This window comes from Podarcis cretensis (genome assembly GCF_951804945.1).
Source record: "Podarcis cretensis genome assembly, chromosome: 2".
NCBI classification, from domain to species: domain Eukaryota; kingdom Metazoa; phylum Chordata; class Lepidosauria; order Squamata; family Lacertidae; genus Podarcis; species Podarcis cretensis.
In genome coordinates this window covers 125,542,328-125,554,759 of record NC_137171.1, presented here as the reverse complement: position 1 = coordinate 125,554,759, position 12,432 = coordinate 125,542,328, and the positions used below count along the sequence as shown (strand labels likewise).

At 46.8% G+C, this 12,432-nt stretch overlaps 1 protein-coding gene across 10 annotated transcripts in view; it reads right to left on the bottom strand.

The window, feature by feature from the left end:
- Positions 1 to 1,922: 1,922 nt before the first annotated feature.
- Positions 1,923 to 12,432, bottom strand: part of LOC307208517 (uncharacterized protein) — a 36,286-nt gene continuing 25,776 nt past the window's right edge. For 3 of the 10 annotated variants that reach the window (XM_079963166.1, XM_079963167.1, XM_079963169.1), the window contains exons 2-5: positions 7,044 to 7,204; positions 6,800 to 6,926; positions 4,288 to 4,371; positions 1,923 to 3,693 (exon numbers count right to left, since the gene is read on the bottom strand). In XM_079963166.1, coding sequence (XP_079819292.1) covers positions 2,159 to 3,693; positions 4,288 to 4,371; positions 6,800 to 6,926; positions 7,044 to 7,118 — 1,821 coding nt within the window. In that variant the 5' untranslated portion in view covers positions 7,119 to 7,204 and the 3' untranslated portion in view covers positions 1,923 to 2,158. Of the gene's footprint in view, positions 3,694 to 4,267; positions 4,372 to 6,799; positions 6,927 to 7,043; positions 7,225 to 9,087; positions 9,186 to 12,432 lie in introns of those variants that run through there. The other 7 variants (XM_079963159.1, XM_079963171.1, XM_079963168.1 and 4 more) reach the window with 7 other exon arrangements.

Here is a 12,432-nt window from a genome sequence, read left to right as displayed (position 1 = left end):
CCCGTTGCTCGGTCCCAGCGCCTGCCAACCTAGCAATTCGAAAGCACATCAAAGTGCAAGTAGATAAATAGGGACTGCTTACTGGCAGGAAGGTAAATGGTGTTTCCGTGTACTGCGCTGCCTTGCCAGATGCAGCTTTGTCACACTAGCCACGTGACCCGGAAGTGTCTGTGGACAGCGCTGGCCCCCGGCCTCTTAAGTGAGATGGGCGCACAACCCTAGAGTTGGACACGACTGGCCCATACGGGCAGGGGTACCTTTACCTTTACCGTATGGAAGGAGATTAAGAGGGACCTGGAAATCTGGAGTAGGCTCCATCTCTCCTTTTGGGGCAAAATTTCTGTAATTAAAATGAGTGTTTTGCCCAAGTTGATGTTTTTGTTCCAAACCATCCCAATTTTGGGTGGTATAAACTGCTTTAAAAATTGAGGAAAGGATATAGCAAGATTCATTTGGAATGGCAAGAAACCAAGAATCAAACACCAAATATTCATAGACCAAAAGGAGAGAAGAGGATTTGCTTTGCCTAATTTGGAATTGTATCACGCGGCAGCCGGCTTAGTGTGGATCAAAGATTGGATAGTCTTGAAAGATTACTTGATCTAGAGGGCTATGAAAATCATTTGGATGGCACGCAGATATGATATACGAGAAGGTGAAGGTCCACAGGTATTTTTTTAAATCATATAGTAGTAAGTAAATCATTATAAAAGATATGGAATAAATATAAAGATCTTCTGGAACCCAAGACGCCCTTGGTTGACCTCCCCATTGGAAGCCATGACTGTAAAAAATTTTTTAAAAAATGCAAGGAGATTGGGCAAAGTATAGAATGATTTTGGAAGAGAATAACAACAAATTAAAGCTGAAAGAATTTGGAAAAATTAGACTATATTTAACAGATTGGCTACAATACTTTCAACTGAATGAAAGATTTAGTATTATAGTCAAAGGAAAAGGATTTGCAAATAAAATTTCTAAATTTGAAAAGGAGCTCCTCTAATCTAAGAGTAAATATATTACAAAAATGTATAACCTCCTTCTGGATTGGGAGGTAAAGGAAGAGGAAGTGAAAGGATCTATGATATGTTGGGCTCAAGACTTAGGATACAACATATACATGAATCAGTGAGAAAAACTGTGGAGAGTGGATATCAAATTTACAGTATGCATGAACCTAAGAGAAAATGTCATGAAAATGTTATATAGATGGATGGCATTTGACACCAGCAAAACTAGCCAAAATGTACAACAGGTCAGAGTTATGCTGGAGATGTAAGAAAAGAATTGGAACATATATGCATATTTGGTGGGAATGTGAAAAGATCAAAGAATTTGGGGACATCATTTATAATGAGTTAAAGAAAATATTTAAGATCCCATTCCCTAAAAGACCTGGGGCATTTCTAATAGATATAATGACAGCAGAAATTAAGACGTTTAGACCATTATTCATGTATGCAACAACTGCAGTACGGATTCTAATAGCAAGAAACTGGAAAAGGGAAACCATCCCTTCAAAGATTAAGTGGCAAGCCAAATTGATATCGAGTACTTACAATTAGCAAGGAGAACGCTGGCAGTGAGAGGAAACTCAACACAAGAAGGAGTGGATAGTAATTAAGGAATATCACTGCCAAAACTTTTGAATATATGGGTTTTATGCTGCTGTTCTTATAACAGGGAGTTGGACTAGAAGATCCTTGGACTCCCCTTGACCTTTACAGTTCTAGGATTCTAGAGCCAATCCTGCCTTCTAAACACCACTGTTGTGCTCCATTTTCCCCAACTCTGGATTCCCAATTCTCTCTGCAAAGACCCAATATCAACAGACTCTCAGCACATGTTCACTTTCAATGAGCATAGTCGCAAACTGCAGCCCTAACAGTACATTGTATCTTTCATTACACTTACTATTATGAGACATTACCTCCATTGCTTTAATACATATATGCACAACATTCCATACAAACACCGGAACACCAAACACAGTACATGATATTTCCCTCTATGGGTTTGTTGACATGAAGCACAAAGTGAACTCTTTGTGAAAAACTTGGCACACTCCATACATCTAAATAGGCTCTCCCCTGTGAGAGTCCATATGTCTTCATCAATAACTCCATTATAATTGAAACACATTCAACACTCCTTCCACTCAAACAATTGTTTCTCTGTGAGTTTGCTGATGTTTTCTAAGAGTTACACTCTTACTGAAGCACTTCCCACACTCCAAGCATTTAAATGGTTTCTCCCCTGTGTGAGTTCTAAGATGTATAGTAAGGTGTGAACATCGACTGAAGCTCTTCCCACACTCCATACATCTAAATGGTTTCTCCCCTGTGTGAATTCGTAGATGGGTTGTAAGAGCTGAACTCTGAATGAAAACTTTCCCACACTCCATACATTTAAATGGTTTCTCCCCTGTGTGAGTTCGTAGATGTAAAGTAAGGTGTGAACCGTGTCTGAAGCTCTTTCCACATTCCATACATTTAAATGGTTTCTCCCCTGTGTGACTTCGTTGATGTAAAGTAAGCTGTGAACACTGACTGAAGCACTTCCCACACTCCACACATTTAAATGGTTTCTCACCCGTGTGAGTTCTTTGATGTACAGTAAGTATTCCATTGTGATTGAAGCTCTTTCCACACTCCATACATTTAAATGGTTTCTCACCAGAGTGAGTACGTTGATGTACAATAAGTACTCCACTCTGGCTGAAGCACATCCCACAATCCATACATTCAAATGGTTTCTCTCCTGTGTGACTTCGTTGGTGCACAGTGAGTTTCGCACTACAAATGAAGCTTTGCCCACACTCAAAACATTTATATGGTTTCTCCCCTGTGTGAATTCGTTGATGTAAAATAAGGCTTCCACTCTGACTGAAACACTTCCCACACTCTATACATCTAAATGGTTTCTCCCCTGTGTGAGTTCGTTGATGAATAGTAAGTTGTGAAGACTTACTGAAGCTATTTCCGCACTCCATACATTTAAATGGTTTCTCCCCTGTGTGAGTTTGCTGATGTCTAGTAAGGTTTCCTCTTTCTCTGAAACACTTCCCACACTCCATACATCTAAATGGTTTCTCCGCTGTGTGAGTTCGTTGATGAATAGTAAGTTGTGAAGACTTACTGAAGCTCTTTCCACACTCCATACATTTAAAGGGTTTCTCCCCTGTGTGAGTCAGTTGATGATTTCTAAGCACTCCACTATTGGTGAAGCTCTTTCCACACTCCTTACATTTAAATTGTTTCTCCCTTGTGTGAGTTCGTTGATGTCTAGTAAAGTGTGAACACTGTCTGAAGCTCTTCCCACACTCCATACATTTATATGGTTTCTCCCCTGTGTGAGTCCGTTGATGTCTAGTAAGATGTGAACACCGCCTGAAGCTCTTTCCACACTCCATACATTTATATGGTTTCTCCCCTGTATGAGTTCGTTGATGTACAGTAAGTTTCCCTCTTTCACTGAAGCTTTTTCCACACTCCATACATCTAAATGGTTTCTCCCCTGTGTGAATTCGTTGATGTACAGTAAGTTTTCCTCTTTCACTGAAGCTCTTTCCACACTCCATACATTTAAAGAGTTTCTCCCCAGTGTTAGTTTGTAGATGTGTGCCAAGGTGTTCACTCACACTGAAGTACTTTACAGATGGCCCTTCAATATTCTGATTGCCTTCTCCATCACCTGGTTTAAAGTGGGAGATAGGAAAATATTGTTAGATATTCAGGGAATAGAACAAGGCAACTTAACACAGAGCAAGACCAATCAGCACCTTCTCTTCTTTTAACATCTCCTGGATGCCTTCCTCTCCTAAGTACCAAATTTATAGGAAAGGTTATCTGAAAATAGCTTCAATAACTCCTAGTATCCAGTTCTACCTTCAACTCCCATGTAACACTGAGCACCAAGAGAAACCTTCTATGCTGAGGTGCGAGATCTATGGCCCTCCAGATGTGGTTGGACTCTTAGTACCATCAACCCAGGCAAAGATGGCCAATGACCAGTGATGACGGGAGTTGTAGTGCAGCCACATCCAGAGGGAGACATTTTCCCCCTCCTGTGAAAATGCTGCACCTCTGTATTCAGTTTTCTCCTTCCTCCATGATCTGTAATTTCTTGCTGATACATTCCAACCCACTGTTCACATCACCTAAACCTGCACCAGGATGCTGGAAAAGATGGGCCCTCGTTCTGATCCAAAAGGGCTTTTTTAATATTCCTACATACTGAAAGGAGACATAGAAAGCTACAGTCTAACAGCAAAGTGGAAGCATGTACCTCGCAATTTCTCCAGAACAACATCACTGTATTTTTCTGTTCCAAACGACGAGATGAGCTCAGACTTGAGTATCAGAGTCCCTGCTATGTGGAATAAGTAAAATAGAAGTGTTGTTTATGTCATACGTAACAGTACAAATATTCAAAAATATTAGTCTTGTGAAGTAAACAGCAAAGTATCTGGTTGCCCATTAAAAACTATTAAATGACATGGACCAGTAAAAACCTCATGCCATCATTATTATCCTATGAGTCGCTGCAGAGAGCAAAACCAACCCCTGTATACGGTGTTTATTGACCTGACTAAGGCTTTCGAAACTGTAAATCGTAATGCCCTGTGGACTTTCCTTCTGAAAACTGGCTGCCCAGCTAAATTTGTGAACATCATCCAGCTCCTCCATGATAATATGACAGCAACAATCACAAATAACAATGGCTCTCAAAGTGAACCATTCACAGTGGGATCAGGTATTAAACAGGGTTGTGTTATTGCCACAACTCTATTCATTATTTTCATTGCCATGTTGCAGGGGAAATCCCCACCGGAGTAGAAATCATATATCAAACAGATGGAAAGCTCTTCAATCTGAGCAGGCTGAAAGCAAAGAGTAAGGTTACCTTAACTTTTGTCATAGAGCTTCAGTATGTTGATGACAATGTAGTGTGTGCACACTCAGAGGATGACCTCCAAACCATCCTAAATATCTTTGCAGAAGCTTACGAAAAGCTTGGCCTATCACTCAATATCCAAAAAACCAACTGCACCAACCACCTGCACCAACAAGTAGAAAATAACCACTCTGCAATGCCACAAATCCAACTCAATGGTGTAACGTTGGAAAATGTTGATCACTTCTCCTACCTAGGCAGTTATCTTTCCACAAGGGCCAACATTAATGCCAAAATCCAGCATCGCCTGAGCTCTGCGAGTGCAGCTTTCTTCCAATTGAAGGGCAGAGTGTTTGAGGACCGGGACATTCGCAGGGAAACCAAAATGCTTGTTTACAAAGCTACTGTACTACCAACCTTACTATATTCTTGTGAAACATGGAACACTTATAAACACCATCTCCAACTCATTGAAAGATTCCATCAACGGTATCTCTGAAAATTTTTACACATCACTTGGGAAGATAGGCGAATTATCAGTGTACTGGAAGAAGCAAAGATCACCAGTGTTGAAGCAATGATTCTTCAACATCAACTTTGTTGGACTGGTTGTGCTGTGCGGATGCCGGATGATCGTCTTCCAAAGCAACTACTCTATTCCGAACTTAAAAATGGAAAGCGTAATGCTGGTGGTCAACAAAAGAGGTTTAAAGACTGTCAAGGCAAATCTAAAAAAATGTAGTATAAACACTGACAACTGGGAAACACTGGCCTGCGAGCGCTCCAATTGGAGAACAGCCTTTACCAAACGTGTCATGGGCTTTGAAGACACTCAAACTCAGGACGCAAGGGAGAAATGTGCTAAGAAGAAGGCATGCTTGGCAAATCCACACTGTGATCAACTCCCGCCCGGAAGCCAATGTCCCCACTGTGGAAGGATGTGTGGATCCAGAATTGGCCTCCACAGTCATGGACTCCTTGTTAAAACTGTGTTTATGGAACACAATCTTACTCGGCTATGAAGAAGAAGAAGAGTTTGGATTTGATATCCCGCTTTATCACTACCCAAAGGAGTCTCAAAGAGGCTAACATTCTCCTTTCCCTTCCTCCCCCACAACAAACACTCTGTGAGGTGAGTGGGGCTGAGAGACTTCAGAGAAGTGTGACCAGCCCAAGGTCACCCAGCAGCTGCATGTGGAGGAGCGGAGATGCGAACCCGGTTCCCCAGATTACGAGTCTACCGCTCTTAACCACTACACCACACTGGCTTTCTGAGTGATTGCCAAAGCAGATGAGTCTCTTTGTATATTATACACGGGTTTTTTTTGCAAATTCATACCACAATATCAGCTTATGAAGAGTTGCCTACTGACAAATGTACAGCATTGCTAGAAACTACATCTTCAACATCAACTTCGTTGGACTGGTCACGTTGTTTGGATGCCTGATTATCATCTTCCAAAGCAACTACTACTTAAGAATGGAAAGTGAAATACCGGAGGACAACAAAAGAGGTTTAAAGACGCTCTCAAGCCAAATCTAAAACAATGCAGTATAAGCAAAGAAAATTGGGAAACATTGGCCTGCGAGCGCTCCAATTGGAGAATAGCATTTACCAAAGGTGTAATGAACTTTGAAGAAACACAAACTCAGGACGAAAGGGAGAAAAAAGCTAAGAGGAAAGCACGTTTGGCAAAGGCTGACTGTAATTTACTCCCGCCCGGAAACCTATGTCCCCACTACCGAAAGATGGACACACCGTTAAGACTGTGTTGATGGAAGACAATCTTACTCAGCTACGAGGAATCGCCAAAGAAGAAGACACGGCATTAATAAATGGCTCAAACAGCAGATTCACACCTCCAACATCTAACAGCCAGGAGGAATAAAAATGTGCCCTTACCTAGAGAGGCCACCATCTCATAATTCTCCTCCATGACTTCCTTGTGCAGAGCTCTTTGGCCTGGAGCCAGCAGAGCCCACTCCTCCTCCGTGAAAAACACAGCCACCTCCTCAAAGGTCAAGAGGGCCTGGAAGAAAACAGAGCTTCTCTAAGATCCCCATCATCCCCACTCAACACAGAGGGAGGCTGGGTGGTCCCATCTGTGCCTCTTCCCTCCTCCCTGCTCCCGTTGCTCTTTCCCTACCTGAGGAAGCTGCCTGGCTCCTCTTTCCACTCCACCTCTGAGAAGAGACTGTTCAGAGGGGGTCTCGGAGGCCATTGCGTTGCCAGTGGAAACGAGGGAGGAGGAGGAGGAGGCGTAAACCGGGCCACTTCTGGGACTCTCTCAGCTGTTGACAAGATGCACTTCAATGCAGGGAGCGGCTCTTTTAGGAGAACAATGAAGAAATTCTCCTAAAATTCGTTTGATACATTTAGAATAAAGGAAATAAAGGAAATTCCTAAATTATGGGCAGAATTTGCAGTCAGAGGAAAACCAACACCTGGAGGGCACCAGGGTGAAGAAGCTCCATCCAAGGGGAGCAGATGGAAATATTTAGAGCACTCTATGCGCTAACATGGATTGTGGGACAGAGATATGAAGTTCAGTGGCTTATGCCTCCCTAGTCCTTCCTCTTAGGAACGTGTGTGTGTGTGTGTGTGTGTGTGTGTGCGCGCCCCCTTTTATCTTTCCTACACTGGGAGGAAGGACAGGAGGAGAAATAATCAGGGGGTCCAAACTGGGCACAGGGCATCCCTCCTGAGCAGAGGGATGGGAGACTGGATCTCCCTGGTGGAAGCCCAGCACCCCACAACTGCAGGGTGGGGAACCTCAGACCCTGGGGCTAAATTGGCCCTCAAGTCACCTCTTTCAATTTCTCTGGCCCTCAGAGCTACACCTTTTTTCCAATACTTCCCAGCTGCCTCCTGAGGTTTTTCTGTGGGGCTGGAAAAAATCCCTGGAAGGCAGGCAGCTCCTGGACAAAGCTCAGAGTCAGCCCCAAAGCCCCACCAACTCTGTCCTCTGTCCCGCCCATCAATCTGGCTGTCATCCTGGCCCACCTTGCAGGGTTCTGAGCATCGCCCAGGTGGTGGGCTTTAGAAGACCTATAGGGTTAGAAGACCCTCCTGGCAACCTGGATGGGGACGAGGCCAGGCAGGAGCGAGGCTGGCAGCACCGGCAGAGAAAGTCCCTCAGCACCTCTGCGCTGGGCCAATCCTGCAAGACAGGCCAGATCTCCCACCCCTGGGGGCCTTGATTCTCCTTCCCGACAAAGTCCCAAGAGGATATCTGGAGAAGCCTCTTTTTGGAAACAAGCAACAGCATCAAAATCTGCGAGGGGGGGATCAGTTTCATTCCCCCCTATTTTCCCCAAGACTAGCTGAGGGTCTGCCCACTTCTCAAGAAGTAAATTCTGGTTTCTTTTTGCTTCCTTCTCCCATCAGCCTCTTTCTTACTCAGGAAGCTGCGGAGGCCGATTTCCCTTGACATTGTCCACCTCTCACCCCCCACCCATTTCGAAATCTCCCCCAATCCAGAGGTGACTCTGTTCTCCAGCTGCTTCCACTTCCTCTCCCCTGCTTGCCCCCCCCCCATCTCCGCCCCACTGAGGCAGGGGCTTCAGCAGCAGATTTCGGGGGGGGGGCAGATCAGGGTCCTGGAGGAGCTCAGCCCTCCACTCCCGCCCAGACCGGCTCCCTGACGCAGGAGGCAGAGCCGGGGGGGGGGGGGGAGCGATGGGGGGGGGGAGCAGTGAGAAGGGAGATGGAGGGTGTCAAGCAGAGAGGAGCATCACTAGGTGGAATGGGGCTGCCCCCCCCCTTTGAACGGAGAAGGACGGACTGCTGAGTCAACATGCCCAGGGTGGGGCTGCGAATCCCTTTGTAATTAAGTTTGTAATTAAGTTGCACTGGGGGGGCACCCTTTTGTGGTTCGTCTCAAGTGTCTTCGCCCCCCCCCCCAGTCCCCCCACCATGGGAGCCTGGCTTGATCTCTGCGCTTCAGAGAAGATCTTGCAATGCAAACCCTGTTGGAGGAGGGGGACCCCACTTTGCAACAGGATTGCCTGCATTCAGCCCCCCCCCCCGATTCCCACAGGGAAAGAGCGGAGCCCCTCCCTGCTTTCTTTGCACCCCCCCCGCAATCCTCCCGCCTCTTTTCCCAGCTGCCCTGTTTGTAGATTCAGGGAGAGGGAAAGCAAATCCTTTTCCCACCCCCCTCCCCAAATAACCCCCCAAATATGCGGCACCTCTTTCTCCTCTTCTCCAAGTCCGCTTCTCTTCCTGGAATGAGGATGGAGACCCCTCCCCTCCAAATTGCCTTCCCCCCCCATAAAACTCCCTTCCTGCCTCTCTAGGAAGCGGAGCTCATTGACCCAGAGGGAGGGGGAGGGGCAGGAGATCCGCCTCCCCCTCCCCCTCCCTGCAAACAGAAATGCCCTTCCCAGCCGGCAAGCTCTATATTCCCGTTTATTTAGGGAGAAATTCATGGGTTCGATTTCCTGCAGCGGCAGCGAAAGACAACTTTAATAGCAAGTGAGCAACAGGACCCTTGACCGCAGGCCCAAAGCCAAACCCCCAAAGATGACCAAGATGGGAGGGTCACCCCCTAGCTGCCTGGGATATTGCTCAGGGTCATTCAGTGAAAGCCCTAACACCAGGGCTGCATTTTGAGGGGTGGTTGCTGTGATATGCGGAAGGGACCAGACGAGAGCTAACTTTGACACTTGAGAACACAACAAAGGCAGAACACAACAAACTGCGCATCTCAGTTATTATGGAACCTTCCTGCCAAGTGCAAAACATAGACGCTTATTGAGAGAACATTTCTCCCAAAGTGCTAGAATGCCATAAGTAGTTTAGTAAAAGGACGGAAGATGTGCTTTTATTGTATAATATCCCATGTCCACCTATATACAGTGGACGCTTGGGCTGTGAATGTGATCTGTGCGGGATGCACCTTTGCAACCCGCAGCGTTCGCAATCTGCAGCGGCGCGTCAGCACACGCGTGGGTTGCGATTCAGCTCTTCTGCGCATGCGCAAAGTGTGATATAGCGTCTGTAACCCGAGGTATGACTGTACAGTCGTACCATGGATCCCGAATGCCCTGGAACGTGGACGTTTTGTTTCCGAACACCGCAAACTCGCAAGTGACTGTTCTGTTTGCAAACGTTGTTTTGGAACCTGAAAGTCCGAAGGGCTCATGCGGCTTCTGATTAGGAAAGTTCAGCATCCACGCAGAACTAGGAGGGAGAGTGGTTTTTTCTTTCCATGGGAACTGGCGGGAGAGGGAGGAGAGATGTCATTGTCTCTCTTGTGTGCCCTACACCGCTGCAGCCCAAACAGAGCCCATCGGCCTCATCTTCGCCTCCCTGCCCAGGGCTGAGGCTTGCGGTTGAGGCAGGCGCCTCATGCCTTTCCTTGGCGGCCAGCTGACTGGGCATTGGGCAATGCCAGTGGCTGGAGCGGGGTGCCCGAGGCGCCTGTGACCCTAATATGCATCGTGCAAATGATGAGATTGACGCGTTGGGCGTATATGCTCTATCAGAAGGCCTCACATACAACCAGTGTCTAATTAAAGGCTTCTCCAAAAAAGATGCTTTTGACACAATCTGGTCTCCCTTTCTCTCCTTTGCTTGAAGAACAGGATATTTTAATGCCATGATAATCATTATCATGGGATGCGGGTGGCGCTGTGGGTTAAACCACAGAGCCTAGGGCCTGCCAACCAGAAGGTCGGCAGTTTGAATCCCCACGACGGGGTGAGCTCCCATTGCTCGGTCCCTGCTCCTGCCAACCTAGCAGGTCGAAAGCACATCAAAGTGCAAGTAGATAAATAGGTACCACTCCGGTGGGAAGGTAAATGGTGTTTCTGTGCGCTGCTCTGGTTTGCCAGAAGCAGCTCAGTAATGCTGGCCACATGACCTGGAAGCTGTATGCCGGCTCCCTCGGCCAATAAAGCGAGGTGAGCGCCGCAACCCCAGAGTCGTCCACGACTGGACTGAACGGCCAGGGGTCCCTTTACCTTTACTCATTATCACAGAGGTATTTGTGGAGGAGATTATAATGATCGGTAATGTCTAGCCAAGCAAATCGATGGTTAGGTTCCTATTGAGGGTACTGGGGGAGCCAAAATGACCATGATGTGGGATTGAGGATTGGAGTGGTCATTCTGTGATATTATGGCAGTGGACAAAGCTGCATTTACTTTGAATAAATGAATGTTGTTTTTTCAAAAAAAAGGTCTTGAATTCAATGCTTTGCATGCAGGAGAAGGTTGCAGGTGCAATCCTCGGCAGGTAAAGAGACCCTGGTTGACACCCGTTTGCTCAGGAGAAGGGGGCCTTTGGAGGTGAAGTCCAACTATGGGCAGCTTGCAGCACCTGCTGTGGCTGCTTCATGTCAGGGGCAAATGCTCAGTGCTGGCAGAGGGGGGAGCAGCTCTAGATCAGGGGACCTCAAACTACAGCCCGCAGGCCGCATCCGGTCCGCCATGGTCCTAGATCCGGCCTGCTTGGCCATTGCAGAACCCCGCTGTGAAGCCGCTGCACCGGGTTTACCTCATGCGCGGATGTGGCGTTTGCCCGTTCGTTTGAAAATGTCTGTACAGGGGAGAGAGAAAGGGTTAATATGTAGACCAATAGAACAGCCAGAGACGGAGCCTACCTGTTTATAAAAGGGCTTAGCCCCAGGTTTGAGTTGGAGTTAGTTGGTTGGGAAAGGCAGTTGGGAAAGCAGTTGGCAGACAGTTGGAATTAGAGAGACAATGCAGTTGGTTCTTGTGTGAGGGGAGGTAGAAGAGATAGAGAGAGGATAAAATAAGACTAAGAAGGTAAAGAATAACAGTGTTTGGAATGCAGTTAAAGTTATTTGTGTTTGCGATAAACGACACTCTTCTTTGTTAACTTAAGAACTTGACTGAGACTAAGTGATTTACCAGGGAAGATGGTTGGTTGGTGGCAGCAGATTAGTGGTGTACTGGTCAATAGTCCGTGAGACGACCGGGGGCTCCGTACAAACGCCACAGCAGGGACTGACTGAGTGGGCAGGAAGTGAGGAGGTGAGGAGAGCAACAGCAGCTCCTCCTGTGAGCAGAGCGGCAGAGAGGCTGCAAAGGTGCCGCGGGTGGAAGGAGCTCCACCACAAGCCGGGGGGAGAGGGGCAGGGCGGGGGCACCAGCTTGCCCGCCCCAACCCCTGGTCCGCCCCACAGTTGTGCAGCCTGTCAGTACACCTTTAAGCTGATGCCAACGACTGGGCTCAACAACTGGATCTGCCCCGACTGGGTTAGGCTAGGCGACTGGAGAGCACTTCCAGAGACCTTCCACTCCCAGTGCACTGGACCCACAACTGTGAGTTGTGAGCACCAAACTCAGCAGGGTGTGAACAACATGGAAGAAAGCTTTGAAGCATAACTTTTATTTCTAATAGCTATTGCAAACTAAAACTAAAGAGGTGCTGGCTTGCATGAGTGTTACAGCTCTCACTCAGCCATCTAATCACTACAGAGATAACACACAGAGTCAGGCAGGAGCGGAAGAAGTGAAGACCAATTTCTGCCCCCTCCTTTCTGAAAACTTCATATCAGGAGATTC